At 26.8% G+C, this 16,848-nt stretch overlaps 1 protein-coding gene across 1 annotated transcript; it reads right to left on the bottom strand.

Moving 5' to 3' along the window:
• Positions 1 to 5,640: 5,640 nt before the first annotated feature.
• Positions 5,641 to 16,768, bottom strand: LOC112595722. The gene is made up of 5 exons (XM_025341021.1): positions 15,958 to 16,768; positions 15,381 to 15,459; positions 8,599 to 9,173; positions 7,745 to 8,158; positions 5,641 to 6,369 (listed from the first exon to the last, which is right to left on the bottom strand). The coding sequence occupies exons 2-5, from the start codon at positions 15,439 to 15,441 to the stop codon at positions 6,190 to 6,192; spliced, it is 1,230 nt and encodes a 409-aa protein (XP_025196806.1). The 5' UTR covers positions 15,442 to 15,459; positions 15,958 to 16,768; the 3' UTR covers positions 5,641 to 6,189.
• Positions 16,769 to 16,848: the final 80 nt, after the last annotated feature.

The following is a 16,848-nucleotide window of genomic DNA, read 5'->3' as shown; positions in this document are numbered from 1 at the left end:
TTTACTTAGAAAAGATATTTTATCAACAATATTATTATTTCTTATGTGATTGAAAAAAATAACAAATATTTACATTAAAATTTGGTGTAGAACAAGTTTATTATTACTATTATTATATTATTATTTTAGTTTTTTTAGATTATTAGAAAAATTACAAGAACATATTATTCTTTGATACTAATCAACTACCAAAAACCACCATTGAAAGTAAAAATTGATGCTTTTTTATTGCTCCAAAAAGTGACGACAAACGAAAAAAAAACCATTATTGTAAAATCAATTTTATACTTTCATCTTTTTACTTGGAATTTAAAACGGTAAAATTCAGGACGCAAAGATTTAAATTTTTACAAAAATGTTATTTTTATTAATGATTAAAAGTTCAAACAATGTGGATACGAGATATGTTTAAAAGGGTTTTTAATTTATTAAGAAACTTAGTGTTCAAGAAACAACGAATGTATTAACTAAGTATTTAATAATTTATACATATCATTATATCAAAAAGCATGTTCACATATAAGTTGTGATCTGTCACCCATAATGAAGGAGTGAATTATAATTTCATTAAAATGCTTCTTAAATTTTATTGTTTAAGCCATCACACCTTTTTACCAAATTATGACTTTGAAACAAAACGTATGTGGCAAATTACTTTTTACCAACAAAATTGACAATATTTCTAAAATTTTAGATTTATTTTTTAACTTTTTAAATAATATATAGGTACAAGGGAGAATTTATTTCACTACTAGTTTTACTTATAACACTTAAATTGAAAAAATGTCACTTTTTTGATTTGTGACGCACAAATTAATAAAATGTATTGATTTTTTTTTAATATTTTGATTATTATCACCAATTATTTTAATTTTATTTTTTTATTAGAGTTTTAATACAATTGGTAAAATGTGCTCTTATTACAAATTATTTACTGATAAATGAATAAATGATAACTTATTTTAATTTAAAAGAGTAATTTAAAATTTAAAATAATATTTAACCAAATACAAGTTAACTTTTTATTCTCTAAACTTAAATTAACCCTCCCTAAAAAAAAAAATGTCTTGCCCCATTTTGGACTCGACGTGAACATCTTAATTGAATTGAGTATCTAAGAACTGTAATATTAAAACTATTTGCAGAAACATAATCGTAACATAAACTAAAAACTGCTGTGTATGTCCAATATGAGTAATTTAACCATATTTCAAACAAAGAAATTATTGTCGATTCATTGACCATTGTATCAATATGTAAAATTTTAAAAGTACACATCCTTGTATTTTATTGTTGATGCCATAGTCTGTGATTTCTAATTGTTTTTTAGAGATGGATCTATTACCTATTCTTTAAGATCAACTCACTATTGTTATTTAATTGTGTTAATGTTATACACTTTGACTTGATAATAACTTTATTATTAGTGACAGTGATTTGTAAATGTTTTTGAATGTAGAGTTTATGAAAACACTACAATTAAAATGCATATTATTATAACAATAATAGAGGAAAAACTTAACAACATGCTTTCAATTATAAACTGTGATATGAAAAAACGCATAGGATAAAAAATATATGACTAATTGCATATTCCAATACAATTGTAAGATAAGTAGATACCTATTATTATAAAAGATCTTAGATATCTCAAAAATAATAATTAAAATGATACCCAATATTCTAAAAGCTATGTGGTAAAATATTTGAGTAAAAATATTTTAATATCAGTTAGTTATTAGTTATTACTTATAACTTATTATTGATACAGCATACTTCAATTTTTATTTTCGTGTAATTTATCATTATTTATATTTTTTTCTTGTTATCATTTATAACATTAGGTACGTATATTATAAAATATTTGACATTTATTAAATTGTATGATTATTATAGCGAAGTATAAATTACTCATATGTTTAAATAATTTGAAAATTCTAACGTTTAATTTGAAAATGTCATTAAAATATTAATGATTTATTTAAAAAAAATATATATGACTAGAGTGTTTACTGTTTGGCCTTTGTATTCTATATTTGTCAACCCCTTCAATGTTTTATTTAAAATTATGATTATAATTTTAACATTTACAAGTCATAATAACAATTATAGACTCATAAGTTCATAATTATCATTTTTTTTTTTCTTACATGCGATGAATTATTTTAAAACACTTAATAATAAAAACTTTTTTTATACGATAGAGAAATTATATAATATTTTATTCTATACAAATTTAAAATTTAAATATTTTACTTGTAAAAATAATTAAATATTAATTAAAACATTATTTAATAATAGTAATTTTTTCTAGAATTTCTTATATACACATATGAATATGTAAGAATTTTTAAAATATACATAAATCATTAACTCATAATTATTAGTATTTTCTATAGTAGCATACAGCCAATACTTACCAAAAAACTGAATTTGAATTTAATTGGTTAGTACCATTTCAAGTACAATATAAATAAATCTAAATCTCAACAAATCATTTGGTCCTCGGATATCCGATATCCATATTTAATAAATAACGTACTTTATTATTTTATGTGTTATTATCATAAATATATTTCAGACTGACAAAAATTATAACATTATTCACGTAATAAATAATACGCAGAACAGTTAACTGTTACCTATATTCGTATTTAAGCACTTACTATTATAATTATTAAATATTATTATACCATATCAAACGGATATTGTAAAGTTATAAATAAAAAGATAATATTATAGAGGTCAATCAATCATTATTAGAGGTCTTAATGCATTTATTTTTTTTTTCAGCTGTAAATATAAAATATAAATTGTATATTATATTGATAAAAATATGTAATATATAAGTTATCCATGTTTATTTTTAACAAGGTTATTAACAATCCATTACAATCAAAATCTTAATATTACTATTATTTTTTTTATTTACTATTTCTAAAACGGATATATGCGCAAATATTTTGTATATTATGTAGGTACCTAATATTAATGCAAAAAATTCAATTTTAATGTTTACCAAAATAATAAATTTGTACTAAATTCATTTTTCTCATTTACAATTATATTTTTATCGATAAGACTGAAAACGAATATCAAATAAATAATGTATTAATATCATTGTTTATTTGTTTCTGTTTTAAATTGATAATGATCAATAAGTATCTACTATAAAATAAATAAATGAGGTATTAACTTACGAATAACGAATATGAAGATAAATTTGAATTTATAATATCTTTAATGTTTTTTTTCGTTGTTTGAACACCTTGAAAAAATTGAAGGTTGTGCGATTTGAATCATAAATCATGAAAAATTTCTCAACTCTCTAAAAATATAAAAGAAAATATTTTTATTTTTTTTATTATTTCCTAACATTAAAATTATTTATTCAGAGAATCGTTATTTTTAATAAATAAACAATTATATTATTAATTTGATTATATGGCAATCAGTGTTTAGAATTGTGTACAACAAGGGTCATTAATTAATAATTTTCGAAAGTCGTGTTAAGATAAAAAGTTTTAAGAAAGTTCTCGAGTCCCATCAAGATTTTATGTACATATTTAATCAAAAAATTAACTGAATACTAACGAAAAACTTCATTCAATTCGTTATAAAAGAAACTTGGGATCCGGTATTGATTTTTAAATTTTTTGTTATTCCAAAAAAATTTTGAATTATAATTTAATTGCCATCTTATTTTAATACTTTTCATCTTATCTATTGTCTTATATTTATTCAAGTTTAGTTAATATATTAAAAAAAATATTTCAATAAATGATATTAATTAAAATTACTTTGCTGGAAAAACTCAAAGGACTCTCAGAATTGCCAGATTTTGATAATTATATTATTTTATCTGAGAGAAGAAGTCTTTCTATAGCTTATATTGAACTCTGAGTTTTAATTCAATTTCAAATAATCATCTAGAATAATTTGTAAAAAAAAGGCTTAAAATTATTTTTATTTTTTTATAGACACAGTATAAAGTTCAAAATTAAAATATTTAAAAACGAAGTTCAATGTGGATTATTGAATATTTATTTAAGTAATTCGATACCCACTATTTTCAAGGACTTTAATTTAGACAACTTTCAATTTTCTATATTCCTGTACGTAATTTAAATATATGCCTAATAAATAATAAGTGATCATTATTGTTTAGTGTGCATGACTGTTGTTATATATAATAAAGTTTAAAATAATAGCCACACGTACATGTTCATGTCAATAACGATTTAAGAATATGAAATATTTTGGTTTTTTTTTGTTTATAAAAGCGTCTTTGGTTAATTGAATTAGCTATAGGTGAGTTATCCAAAAAATTTTCTGAAAACATATTTGAAACTTTATTAATATCGACTTCCTTAAATTTTTAAATAATTTTTTTTTAAACACGTTTAATACCTATTATGTATAAACGTTTTATTATTCTTAATATTCAAAATTTTAAAACTAAACAAGTTCAAGAGTTAATAATTTCAAAAAAATGGAAAAAATATTTTGACGTTACAACTTTTTAATGAATAAAATATGTTTTTTAGAAGTTTTATCCATTTATTGCGATAGTTAGTACAAATGTAAAATATTGATATATGTTTATTTTGGACTTTGGAGAAACGCAATTGGAGCAGATTTCTCCTTAAAATTCATTATTATACTATCAATGTAACTACTATAATACATTTTACTTACAGTTAGTTTTTGTTTTCAATGTTTTTAAGGTTGTAGGTACACACAACACATATCTAATACTATTTCTCTTAAAATGAAAAATGTCGCTTAAAGTGTAATATCATTAGCATTTAAAATGTCTCATCTTACCTGCAGCTTACTACACAATTGTTGATTATATAATTTTCCGGAAACATTTAATGTATGAGCTGTAGTATTATACTACATATTATGTTTTATACAGTTACTCGTAGTAATTACTAATTACCTAAATAACCATTACATAATACTGATTTATATGTATAGATAGTATAATGTATAATAATACTATAGTATTATTGTTTATATTATATAATTATAAATATTAAATACGCATTGATAATAAGTGTACCTACGTGCACTTGTGCTCGTACGCTACTATACACTATGTTATTATTATTAAACACAAATAATATGATTTGAGTAGAAATGATAATATATTTTATTCATTAAATTTTACGATACGCGCACGTAGACACATCGAATTCCGATAAATAACATTGTCATTACCATCGCTTTAGTCGCGAGTTCTTCACGTTTTTTTATACGCTGTTCGATGTTATAGCTCTTTAGGTCATATTTTGCTATCATAAAACAATAAAACCAATACCTGTTAATAGGAAAAAGGGCATTTAAATGAACAAATTACAACGCAGCGGATATTATGTTTCGGAATATAATTGTAATTGAAGATAAATATAATATTCGTGCATAATTATTTGAAAAAAGTAAAACGATATAAATAAAATTTGAAATAATCAAAACAGTGCATATATAATCAAAGTCAATAAATTAATTTTATCATTTAATAGATGTGTATAATATTATATAGACGTGTAAATATGTGCGCGATAAAATAAACTATTAATTTATTAAAACTTATATCATGTGTACTATATATTCTATAAACTTAATTGCGATAATATAATTATAATATTTTAGTAGAATGGTATAACAAGTGCATAATATTTAATCTGTGCTTAATAATAAAATACTTGATATTCTATAACAATTTCTGTAAGTAAATAGGTAACTAGACAATTTTATCTTTTGGTAACGGGGGGTGACACATAATATTGTAATTACAATCATTTCAAAGGGGTTCGCGTAACCTGTAAATCTAAAGAATACAAAAAAAAAATTACCGATTCCGTAGGCCATGACTAATCCCGAGGTATACTACCAGAACTGTAAGAGAAACGTAATCACTAATTAATGTATTATGCCGGTAAATGATGTGATGGGGATTTCGATTGCTATATAGTGCTGAATGTACGTTTAATAATAATTTAGAGATCTATTTATCCTCCACCGCCTGCGTTTCCCGCCACTGTTGTTGTGTTTGACCGCCACGTCAGTGTGCCGTGATCCACAGACGTTGCAGCTGCCACTTCCGTTAATCTCCACCCCAGTAATTGTGTGTAGCCACTCTCACCACTGCATCACGGTGTTTTACACAATGACGTATTTATGTCAATTTGTCGTCCTCGCATTGTCCTGCCGCACCCCTGCCGCTGTGGTGCGTTTCCTTTTATCTTCCGCCGCAATGGCCGCTCGCCCCTTAATACGATACACGAGCATTCCCGCGATCAGCACTCGGTCGACGAACCACCGACGAGGCGTCACGGCGCTAGCCAACCCCGCGCACCATACCTATAAATCCATGACAAATATGCCGTCATATACTTTAGAGCTATGTATACACGGTATTGAGTGTCGGTAGTATCCTGTCAAAAAGTGAGGTGGAGGTGTAAAATTGGAGGTGTAATGCGCAAGACATTTATGATTTGAAAACTGTAGAAAATACCTACCTAATAAAATTGATTTATTAATGAATTTTATTAGTTGGTAAATAACGAGTGTCGTAATTGAAACCGTACAACAGTGTGCAGTCATCGTTAAAACGGTAGATTAATTATGTACAGCACATAAATCAATTGATGTTTATCACTTTATCGGCTATAATCGTTTTCATTACCTATACTCCGCCGGACTATAGTGATAAAATATTCGATGAAGTGTGAAATTCGATAATTTACCAATAAATAATTATATATTATAATGGTTATATGATTGAGTCAATTATCATAAAAACACAAAGATCAATAAATATACTTTAATACATGATATAAATTTATAAAAATGCTCAATACACAAGAAATTACTATTAAACTACATATAAATAAAATAACGTTAATATCGAGGAAAAATATACATTTGTAACTGGAATTTAATCAATTGTTTAAAATAAATTTATGATGTAATTAAACACGGAAAAACAAACATGCCACACCCATGTGATAAGGTGTGTTGTGTTTTATACCCCATCGTTTGGCGTGTGTAAAAAATATTTTTTTATTGTTTAAATAGTAAAAAGTGTTTCATTGTTTGATTTTTCATCACTGCCGCAGCTACTAGACTCAAATATTCTAATTATTATTCTGCATCGTGCGCCAATTGCTAAATTATTATTATTTATGGATACATTTCTGTAGAACGCGTATGACGTATGCTCAAATTGCTACGACTGTCTTTAATATTAATAATTTATTTTTAGTCTCTAAATATTTATTTTCTTATAATATAAATCGTGGGTATAAATTGCCATATTTTTAGTATTATTTTATTGTACGCTGATCGCCAAAATTTCAAATCATTTGTATTCGACGCATAACTGCAAAGTTGCTTGAATTTTGTATCATTATTTTTTTTTTACTTTTAAATTAAATTTTTACTGTGGTCCACACAATTCGATAATGATTTCCATTCAAAATATCAAAAAGAAAAATAAAGTCAAAAAATGTAATTTCTTTAGTTGTTTTTTTTTTCAATCTTATCAGTTATCACCTACTTACTGCATTCATATACTAAAATAGGCCTAAAATACGCTGCTATAGGTACCTACCTAATATTGTTATATTGGTCTGGTAATGGTTTAAAAATGACAAGCAAACATTTTGACAAATAAAAAACTGAAATTATTCGTCTATTTATCTCATAACTCGTAATCATATAGGTAGGTACGTACCAACAGAGTGTGAGGCCAGTATCCAGTGTAGTTGGCCGGTCCCGAATCCGGGCCACGGGCATATAATCGCCCTCCTTGCCGGAGCGCGGACCGTACCCACCGGCGGGCCGACGGTACCAGCCAACGCTGGACACGAGCCTCCAATCGCTTCCTCCTGGAAGTCCACCAGCATCCGTCACCGTAGTTGTCGTCGTCGTCGTACTCTTCCTCGTCGTCATCCTCGTCACCGTGTCCGTCGTCGCAACCGGATACCACGCGAACGTCCGGGTTGGCGGACCGCAACATGGCCGTGGCTACGTACGCGGGCCTGACGCACTGCACTCGGACGCCGTAACCATCGTTTCCGCCGTCACGTCCTTTGGTCAAATACGCGCACTCATCGTCCAGGTCGGACGATAGCTTCTCCAGAAATTTCTAAACACACATAGTATACGTCGTGTGAGTGTATGTGTGCGATGTTACCAAAAGTCAATGTCGGCGAGTTCTCGTGCCAATGATGACGATATAGTATTATACATGCGTATGAAATATACGAATCGGAGAATTTTTATATTTTCGGACTAATATTGATTTTTTTAAAATATTATAAGTACCTGCTTATTTTTTAGAAACGTTTTCATTCCGCAACAAGCATTAATACTAGTTATTTATCCCTTCGCTCCCATCATAAGTTATAGACTATTTGTAACTGGTAAAACCGGTAATTAGGTTCAAATTAGTATCTATTACCTAGGCCCTAGGGGAACAGATGGCGAGAAGACCGATTCTATTTTTTACTCATTTTAGGGACTACGACTCGGGGAAAAGGTTGAGAAACGGTGACGATACGTAATAATTATAAAAATGTATTTTACCTTTGTGGCGGCGTACAAGGCCATCAGTGGCGTGGCCGGCGGTATAGACGCCGACGCGCTGCCCACGTTGATCACTAGGCCCCGACCGCGGGCCAACATGCCGGGCAGGACGAGACGGCACGTGTGCACCGCCCCGGCCACGTTGCACCGGACGGCCACATCGGCGTTACCGCAATAATCGGCCGTGAACTGCACCGGCCCGTCGCCGTTTCCGGATGCAACGTCGTTGTCGGCTGTCATACCCGCAAAGAACTCGGGATGCGGATAACACGCGCCTGCGCAGTTCACGAGTACACCCACGCCTCCGGTCGGTTGCAACCGGCCCTCGACAACGGCCCTAAGCCTCCGATACCACAGAGGGCACTGGAGACGGGCTGGCCGTTGTCCGTCGCTCTTGCAGAAACATCGGTCGCCCACGTCGTCGTCCTGGCCACCGTCCGGCTGCAGTTCCGGGAGGATGGTGCTGTTATCGCCCCGCTGTCCCGCGTCGTCGTCTGTCTCGTTCCGCGCCACCGGATCTTCCGCAAAGTCCGCCACCACCGTCATTACCCGCCGCCGGCCGGCTGATTCTTTTCCTGCGCCGACCAATTAATTGTAAATCAAGAGACCGAAACTATATATTATGCACGTTCACACTGAGTGTCTCAAATTAAAACTGATTTCATAGACCAAATTTTATTTTGTATGCTGACGCGTATTTGAGTGATTGAAACATAGGTATATTTTGTTATTGGAGCGTATTATTATTATTATTCGCATATTGCATACACTATGAATAAATAGATATGAAAACTATTTTCTTTTTGCTATAAAGACGACAATAATATGTCGAACAATAGTTAATTTAAAATTATCGCGGAAAAATGTTCGAAAATTATGATTTTTTTTATACTTTGACATGGTTTCATGTTTGTAAAAAAAAAAAAAAAATCAATAATTAGATACTACCATTGTTAACGAATTTACGATAGACCTGCAGTTTATTTACTTGTCATGTTATCAATTATATTTATTAATTAATTTTGTTAACGTGGTGCACATTTTGTCATTTTCGCATCATGCGCATTTACAACATATTTAGTATCTACCTATTTATATTATAATATTAGTATATATTGTGACACATATTATATTCTCATTAGTCATACAAGTTTAATATTGTAAACGATTAACATTCGTTTTTGTTGGGAAAATCTATGTAAAACATACAAAATGTATACACTTAATCGGTTGTTTTAAATTAACATTAAGGCATGAACCTCTAGCTAAAATTCAAATTTGATCAGGGATCTCTGTTTTTGTTTATGCTTATGGAAATTACCAGCTTTCCACACGTGAACATATTTCAATTTCATTTAAACTTCAAAATCAATTTCATTGAGTGTTGTATTTGTCACGCCTCACGCAGGAGTGTGAACTGCTTAGTCGTCTGGTTAAGTACAATCACATACCAGCTATTGAGAACTACTATACAAAGGAACAAAGGTGACCCTCAAGTCACGCCCTGAGTAAATAAAAAGTTTAAACAGTTTCTTTTATAATAAATATCCCGCTATGTGATGTTGGTTGTTGATGAAACATAGCTTGTGATATTGTTAGTAAAGTTGATCGAAAAAATAAAACTTTTGTTTCCGATTCTGAATGAAGTCAAATGACTGTTGTAGAATATATTTTTACTACATATTTTTATTTTTAGACTTTTTAGAGTCAAAATTATTGTTCCACACCAAAAATTTGAACAATGTTATAAGTTTTTTAAGATAAAAAAAATAATTTTAACGCAAAAATTACATTTTTTACATCGCAGAAAAATTAATAGTTAAATCTTCAAAATATAGATTATATTTTATTTTCAATGTTTGAAAGTTTTAAGTTTTTTATATTTGTACATGAGAAGATCGAGAAACAAACTTGAAACATTAAATGTGGCAAATTAATTAGTGAATAATATTCATGTGAAATTTGGAAAAAGTTTTAATACATTTGGTAGGTATTACACTTGTTAAATTTATAAAATTTTAATTGTAAAAATATTTTATACCTTTTAATAAACATAATTATATTGTTTAATTGTATTAACAATGTTTTAATAACTTTTTTTTTTTTACTAAACATTTGTAATCTATGTTTATTTATTTATCTCCTGAAAGTTCATAAAACAATAAATAAGTTTTACAAAGGTTTGTACTAATTTAACACCTGGGCTTTTCTCATATTTAATAAAAATTAAAGATAACTAATACGTAGTACAAGTATACAGCCCTATAGATTGTACTATGCGCAAATAGTGATTTATTTATAAATATTTCCTCATAAGTTATAATTTATAACTTTGCTATATTTAATATAAATACTTGGTATTATGATAAAAACTATTTAATAAACTTAAAATAATACAAAAAAAAGCTAAAGAGGAATATATTTTAATTTAAAATTATTATTTACTACTTAGTTTTAAGTTACTCTATACTATATTTTACTTCTATTAATGGATATCTTTGAGTTATAAATCATTCATATACCTAATCATGTGTCATTAAAACTGTAAACATTTTAAAAACTCACAAATTGTCTAGCATTTAAATATAGCTATGAAAATATTTTAAAGTTAGAGATACTTATTATTTTATTTGTAGAATTTTTACATACAATATTATAAATGTACAAGTATACAATGGATAAATTTAATTAAATTTAAAGTTTATTTGTTTTAAAGGAGTAAAATATAAATACTATAAACTAAACGCTTTCAGAGTTTTGTTTTTTATCTTTGCAAATATTGATTCGTTTGCAATGTATTACTTTTAAAGTTTTGATTTTATCTTTTTGAGCTTGGCAGAAACAAAAATATTAGTTTTCAAATCATGTTCCACCTATATATATATATATATATATATATATTTATTTTTTTTTGGATTTTATTCAGTTAATTCATTTTTTGATACAAAAAAATAGCTCAAAAGAAGTACATATTATTTTAGCAACATTCGTGATTGTCAATTTAGCCAAGATTTCACATTTTCACATCAAAGAACTCGATTTTCGAAATTCTATGTTGTTTTTTTTTTAGTAAAAGTCGTTTCAGTGTAAAGGGTAAAGAGTTTTTTACATTTTTAAGCAACTCCAAAATTATATTTTTTTATGTATACATTTATATATTAATATGTTTATTATTATTTATGTTATAATTAATTTCAGTTAATATATCTAAATAATAGTTATTGTTCTTTGACACAATATTATTATGCTAGAAACGTATTTATAAATACTTTAATTATTTTTTGAGGGAATAATAATACCTGTAATAATAATATTTTTTAACGCTCAACATCATTGAAAAACGTTTTCAGCTAAGAAAATTTAAAATAAAAAAGATATTAGGAAATGACATTAAACATTTTATACCACATTTTTTGAAAAACGATTAAACGCGCACAAAATATTAACATTTTTATTCAGTAAATAAAGTTTTTGAAATCAATAACTGAAATTTATTAAGAAGTATTTGAAATAAAACTGTTTTGAGCTTCATAATATCGGTTTAATTGACATTTGAATAATTAAAATAAGACATTGAGACGTACGTTTGGCCAACCACCCTTCATCCTAATGAAGATCACAAACAAATTATGCAACTAATCAGCAAGGATTTTGCATAATTTTGCAAGGTCTATCTTAAAATTTTCCGAAAAGACTTTCTTTCTAAAAAACAAAAACATACGGATGGTAGCAAATACTACTCAGTATATTTTTCTCCCCAAACCATACTAAAAATTATAATTTTCATATTTTTTTTCATGTTGAATTTTACTCTATAAAGTTGTAAGCTTGGAAGAGCTTCAGAAAAAAGTTAATTTTTTCAATACATTACCAAGAATTGCTAAACCACTAAAGAATTTTCTATTAACATTACGTTAGAAATATTTACGAGCAAATATATATCATTTATTTTTTTAGATTGCTTCACGCTGTAAATAAGACGTAAAAAAATATTGACATCAAAAGAAATGAATAATATATATTTTTTTAAATCAAAGGTATAAAAATATTTTTGATTCCTTAATCGAAAACTTCAAGAAGTACCAAGCGTCAGTTTTTTGAACAGCAGAAAATTGTATTTTAAGTCAAATGAAATATCATGTAATATAAAGTATCTAGTTACGACTTTTAAATTGAAATTGGCAGTGAATACGACGAATTTTTTAATAATCATTTTTAACCATAATACAGTTACATAATATATTATATATTATTTAAGCATACCTACTTATTATATGTAATTCCGTACAAGTACTTTGAACAGAATTACGGACAAAAATATTCGAATCACATTGTTTTGCTGTTAAGTTTTTACGTTTTTTTTAAATATTACGATTAAGTATGTATGTTTTTAATGCATTTTTAAACTAAGATAGAGAATACCGTAGTTTTATTATTTTAATTTTTTAGAATCAGTTGAATCATTATTAATAGTCAGTGTTGGAAAATATCTAGATAAATTATCTAGATAGAGTTGATTTATCTTTCATCTTATTTAGATAATTCTAGTTATTTATGAGTACCTATCCAGATAATTTATTTTCATGGGTTAAAAAATTATTAAAATTAAAAATATTATTTTTTTCAAACGTCAATTTTTTTGTTTTATTAACTCGGAGATTGACTTGTTATCTTCTAATGAAGTTTATTCAAAAATTAACTTTTTGTATTTTTTCAAATTTAAGCTTTTTTTGTATTGTTAAATCAGAGAATGACTTTTCATATGTTCTAATGAATAAATTATTTTATTTTATGTTTATATTTTAAAATGTTTTAAATGATATATTCTTTTACCTAATATCTGTATCTACATCAACTGAATATTTGCAAAATTAATGAAATTAATTTTTATTTTTATCTAAATAAAATTTAGTGTAATTATCTTTATCTTTATCTAAATAAATTATTAAATATCTATTCCCAATACTGTTAAAAGTATACACAAACAACTTTATTAAAAATAAATAATAAAAAAAACCATTGAAGTGTACATTTCCTGGAATCTAACAAATACAATAGTTCAAAACTTTTTTCAAACAGTATATATTATACTCGTATTGACATAATATTTTGGAATTCACTAAAATACAAAATGTTAAATAAATATTTTTGAAAGTATCTATATAAAATTAAATTAAAATAAATAATTAATTCAAAATATCCAATCTTATAACATATAGCATCATTTATCAATATTATTTTGAGAGAAAAAAAAAACATTATTTTAATACAACCCTATGATTATTGAAAGCCAAAAACAGCAAAAGTTTGAAAACACGATTTTGAATATGAATAATGTAATGTGTGTACCACAAAAAAAAAAAAAAAAAAATAATAAAAAAATAGTACTAAAATTATAATGGACTTGTTTTTTTAAATTATTTGATTTTTAATTTTAATGAATATTTATTTATTTTGTCAAAGTTTTTTTGTACCTTATATTTTTATTCCTGCATATTATAAACCATTTTATTCGTATTTTAAAACAAAATACCATTATTGTACATGTTTTATATTTCTTATAATATATCATGTTTATTTTATTTATTTTTCTTATCTAAGTAATTGATTAAAAAAATAAATATATTTATCATATTTTATATCGTATTAAAATAAAACTATAGATAGATCTTGATTAATTGTTGTAAAAGCTTAAATGAAGAATTTTTTTTCCTATTTTATATGGATTATATAGTAGAAGTTTCTAAACTGTGAGATCCGGCTCTCTCTTGGGAGGCGCTTGATAAATATTTTTATAGTCTATACACACTATAATGTACCAATAACCAATATAGTACTATAAATCAATAGACATTTTCGCTTAATTTATTCAAGGGATGCACGATTGAATTTTTTCTATTTCTGGGATGCATGAACCAAAAGTTTGGAAACCACTGGATTATATTAAAATGAAATATCTATATATCCATTTTTTAAATTTAATTATTATTTTAACTCCTCCAAAATGTCACATTCTTGGATTTTGTAATCTAGATGTCTTTAGTTGCATAAGATGTGCCAAAAATAAAATACTGATTTTGAAATTCTGAAATGATGTAACTATTGTTTTAAACTATAAGGTATTATTTCTAAAAAGACCGTTGTATTTGGCAAACAGACTTTATGAAGTTAGTCCATCGATGATTAAATTATTTTATAGTACAAAAATAATAGCAAAAATGTGCTTAAGTATAGCATATATTTATGTAATGTATTTGGTATCAATGGCATTGATAGTTAGAACAAATAGTAACAAATTGTTAATTGTTATTGTTATAATATTTTAGCTCTAATAATTATTAAAATTAATATTATCATTTCTTTTGAAGTGTTTAAATGGTTGTGTTGTTTTTGGTTCTGTATAAACACATGCTTAGAAATATCGAATTTAGCAAACAAAGGCATAAACGACGATTGATAAATTACTTTAGCACTAGGTCGGTTTTTCGCATTTTATTTATACTACACTACTATTATAATAATAACATAAGACTAATGGACGGCCTTTTAGGAAAATATGTCGGAAAACGAATAACACGATACCGCCTACGGTAGAGTTTCGTATGATTGCAAATTGGTCGTTTATTTACGAAAATATAAATCAAGTGAAAACAAAATAAAAAAACAAACAACCCGTCTAGTACAACCATAATAGTGGCAACAACAATAACAACAACAACAACAATAATAACCTCTTGTCAATATGATATTATTATTAACCAGTAATTAGTGATTATACTTACTTATCAGTCGGGCAACAGCTCGCAGCTTGTCCGGGTTTCGTCCAACTAACAGCACGTCCATTCCGTGATTGATGGCCAACTGCTCGTATGGTATACAAAATAATAAATACATAAAATAAATCATGTATTCGCTGTATCAATTAAAATATTAAATAAATAATACTAATTTAGGTTTAGGAACATAGTTTTTCACAAATGTGAATTCGGATATAAGTACTAAATAAAAATTCTACTGTTAAATAAAACTAAAATAATGTGACAATAAAATCTGTTTAAAAAAATTGCATTGGTAACGAAGAGAGAAAAGTCAAAACTATTTTTACACGATATTAGTATAGAAAATATATCAATGATTGTGAATTTTTTTTTTTTTTTTTTTTAATAATTTGACAAAAAGCTAAATGAGGCATAAATGTAGCCGTGTAGGTAATCAACAGTCTAATAAATAAAATCTTTAAAATATATAAAATATACTTATATTATTTTCCAAATATTATTTTACTTAACACTACAGCTATTTATTACTTGATAATTAAAAAAAACATGCAAATATTAGAATATACAACAATTTACATACGTGTTAGGGATTTATGATACAATTGTGTACATGAGTAACGATAGATGGTCTCGACACTTAATTCCATGAACGACGAAATTAAAAATGATTTATTTATTAAAATCATTTTTTCCGTATATTATATGTACTATATATATAATATATGTATATATATACAGTTTGGTCGCACGCACTCACGCACGACTAAATTGTAAATCGCGTGACGCTAAACACACGGACGTCATAATCAAACGATTCTACGCACTCGATCACCAACATGTATTTAACACACACATTATCATTAACATATTAAGGACTATTTTACACGCACCATTACCATCACCACTATTTCATGTGAATTTTATTTAAATAGTATGTACTGCAATTGCAGTGGCGTATTGACAGCTAACAGTAGCCGATAAATAGATAATTAATTTTCCGTTCTCAGTGGTATAAGATATATAGATATCACCCCAAATGTATTTATTATTTTTGTATATAGAATTATTTGTGCTGAATTATCATTAAAAATGTAAGTGCTCAATAAAGAAAAAGCCGTGGCTTTTATAATATGTGCGAATATAATATAAAGTTAATATAGTCATAAGTTAGAATAGTCACACTTTATAGAAAAAAAAAAAACTAATGAGATATTCAAAAAGGAAAAATAATTTTTATCGTTGAAAATGTTATTATAATCGAATGAAAGCCAAAAAGGAGAAAAGCATAGTAGGGAAAGTTCTAAATGAAGATAAATGAAAGATATATAAGAACAGTGGTCACAGATAAATGAAAAACGTTGGTTAGAGAAAAAAAGTCGGTAATAAGGATAATCAAAACAAGACATTTTTATTTTAACAAGTGAAAATTATAATAGAAGGGGAAAAATGGAAAAACATATAAAGGGAAACT

Source organism: Melanaphis sacchari, unplaced genomic scaffold (assembly GCF_002803265.2).
Source record: "Melanaphis sacchari strain LSU unplaced genomic scaffold, SCAv2.0 Contig29_pilon_pilon, whole genome shotgun sequence".
NCBI lineage: Eukaryota > Metazoa > Arthropoda > Insecta > Hemiptera > Aphididae > Melanaphis > Melanaphis sacchari.
Note: the sequence above shows the minus strand (reverse complement) of the source record. Positions and strands in the feature narration are given on the sequence as shown.

What these genes read in the sequence shown, in the direction of transcription:
- LOC112595722 (XM_025341021.1), bottom strand. Translation starts at nt 15,441, where the DNA reads ATGGACGTGCTGTTAGTTGGACGAAACCCGGACAAGCTGCGAGCTGTT. An exon ending in CCTTGTACGCCGCCACAAAG is followed by an intron (nt 8,159 to 8,598) that starts GTAAAATACATT and finishes ATGTGTGTTTAG; the next exon opens with AAATTTCTGGAGAAGCTATC. An exon ending in ACTGGCCTCACACTCTGTTG is followed by an intron (nt 6,370 to 7,744) that starts GTACGTACCTAC and finishes ATGGATTTATAG; the next exon opens with GTATGGTGCGCGGGGTTGGC.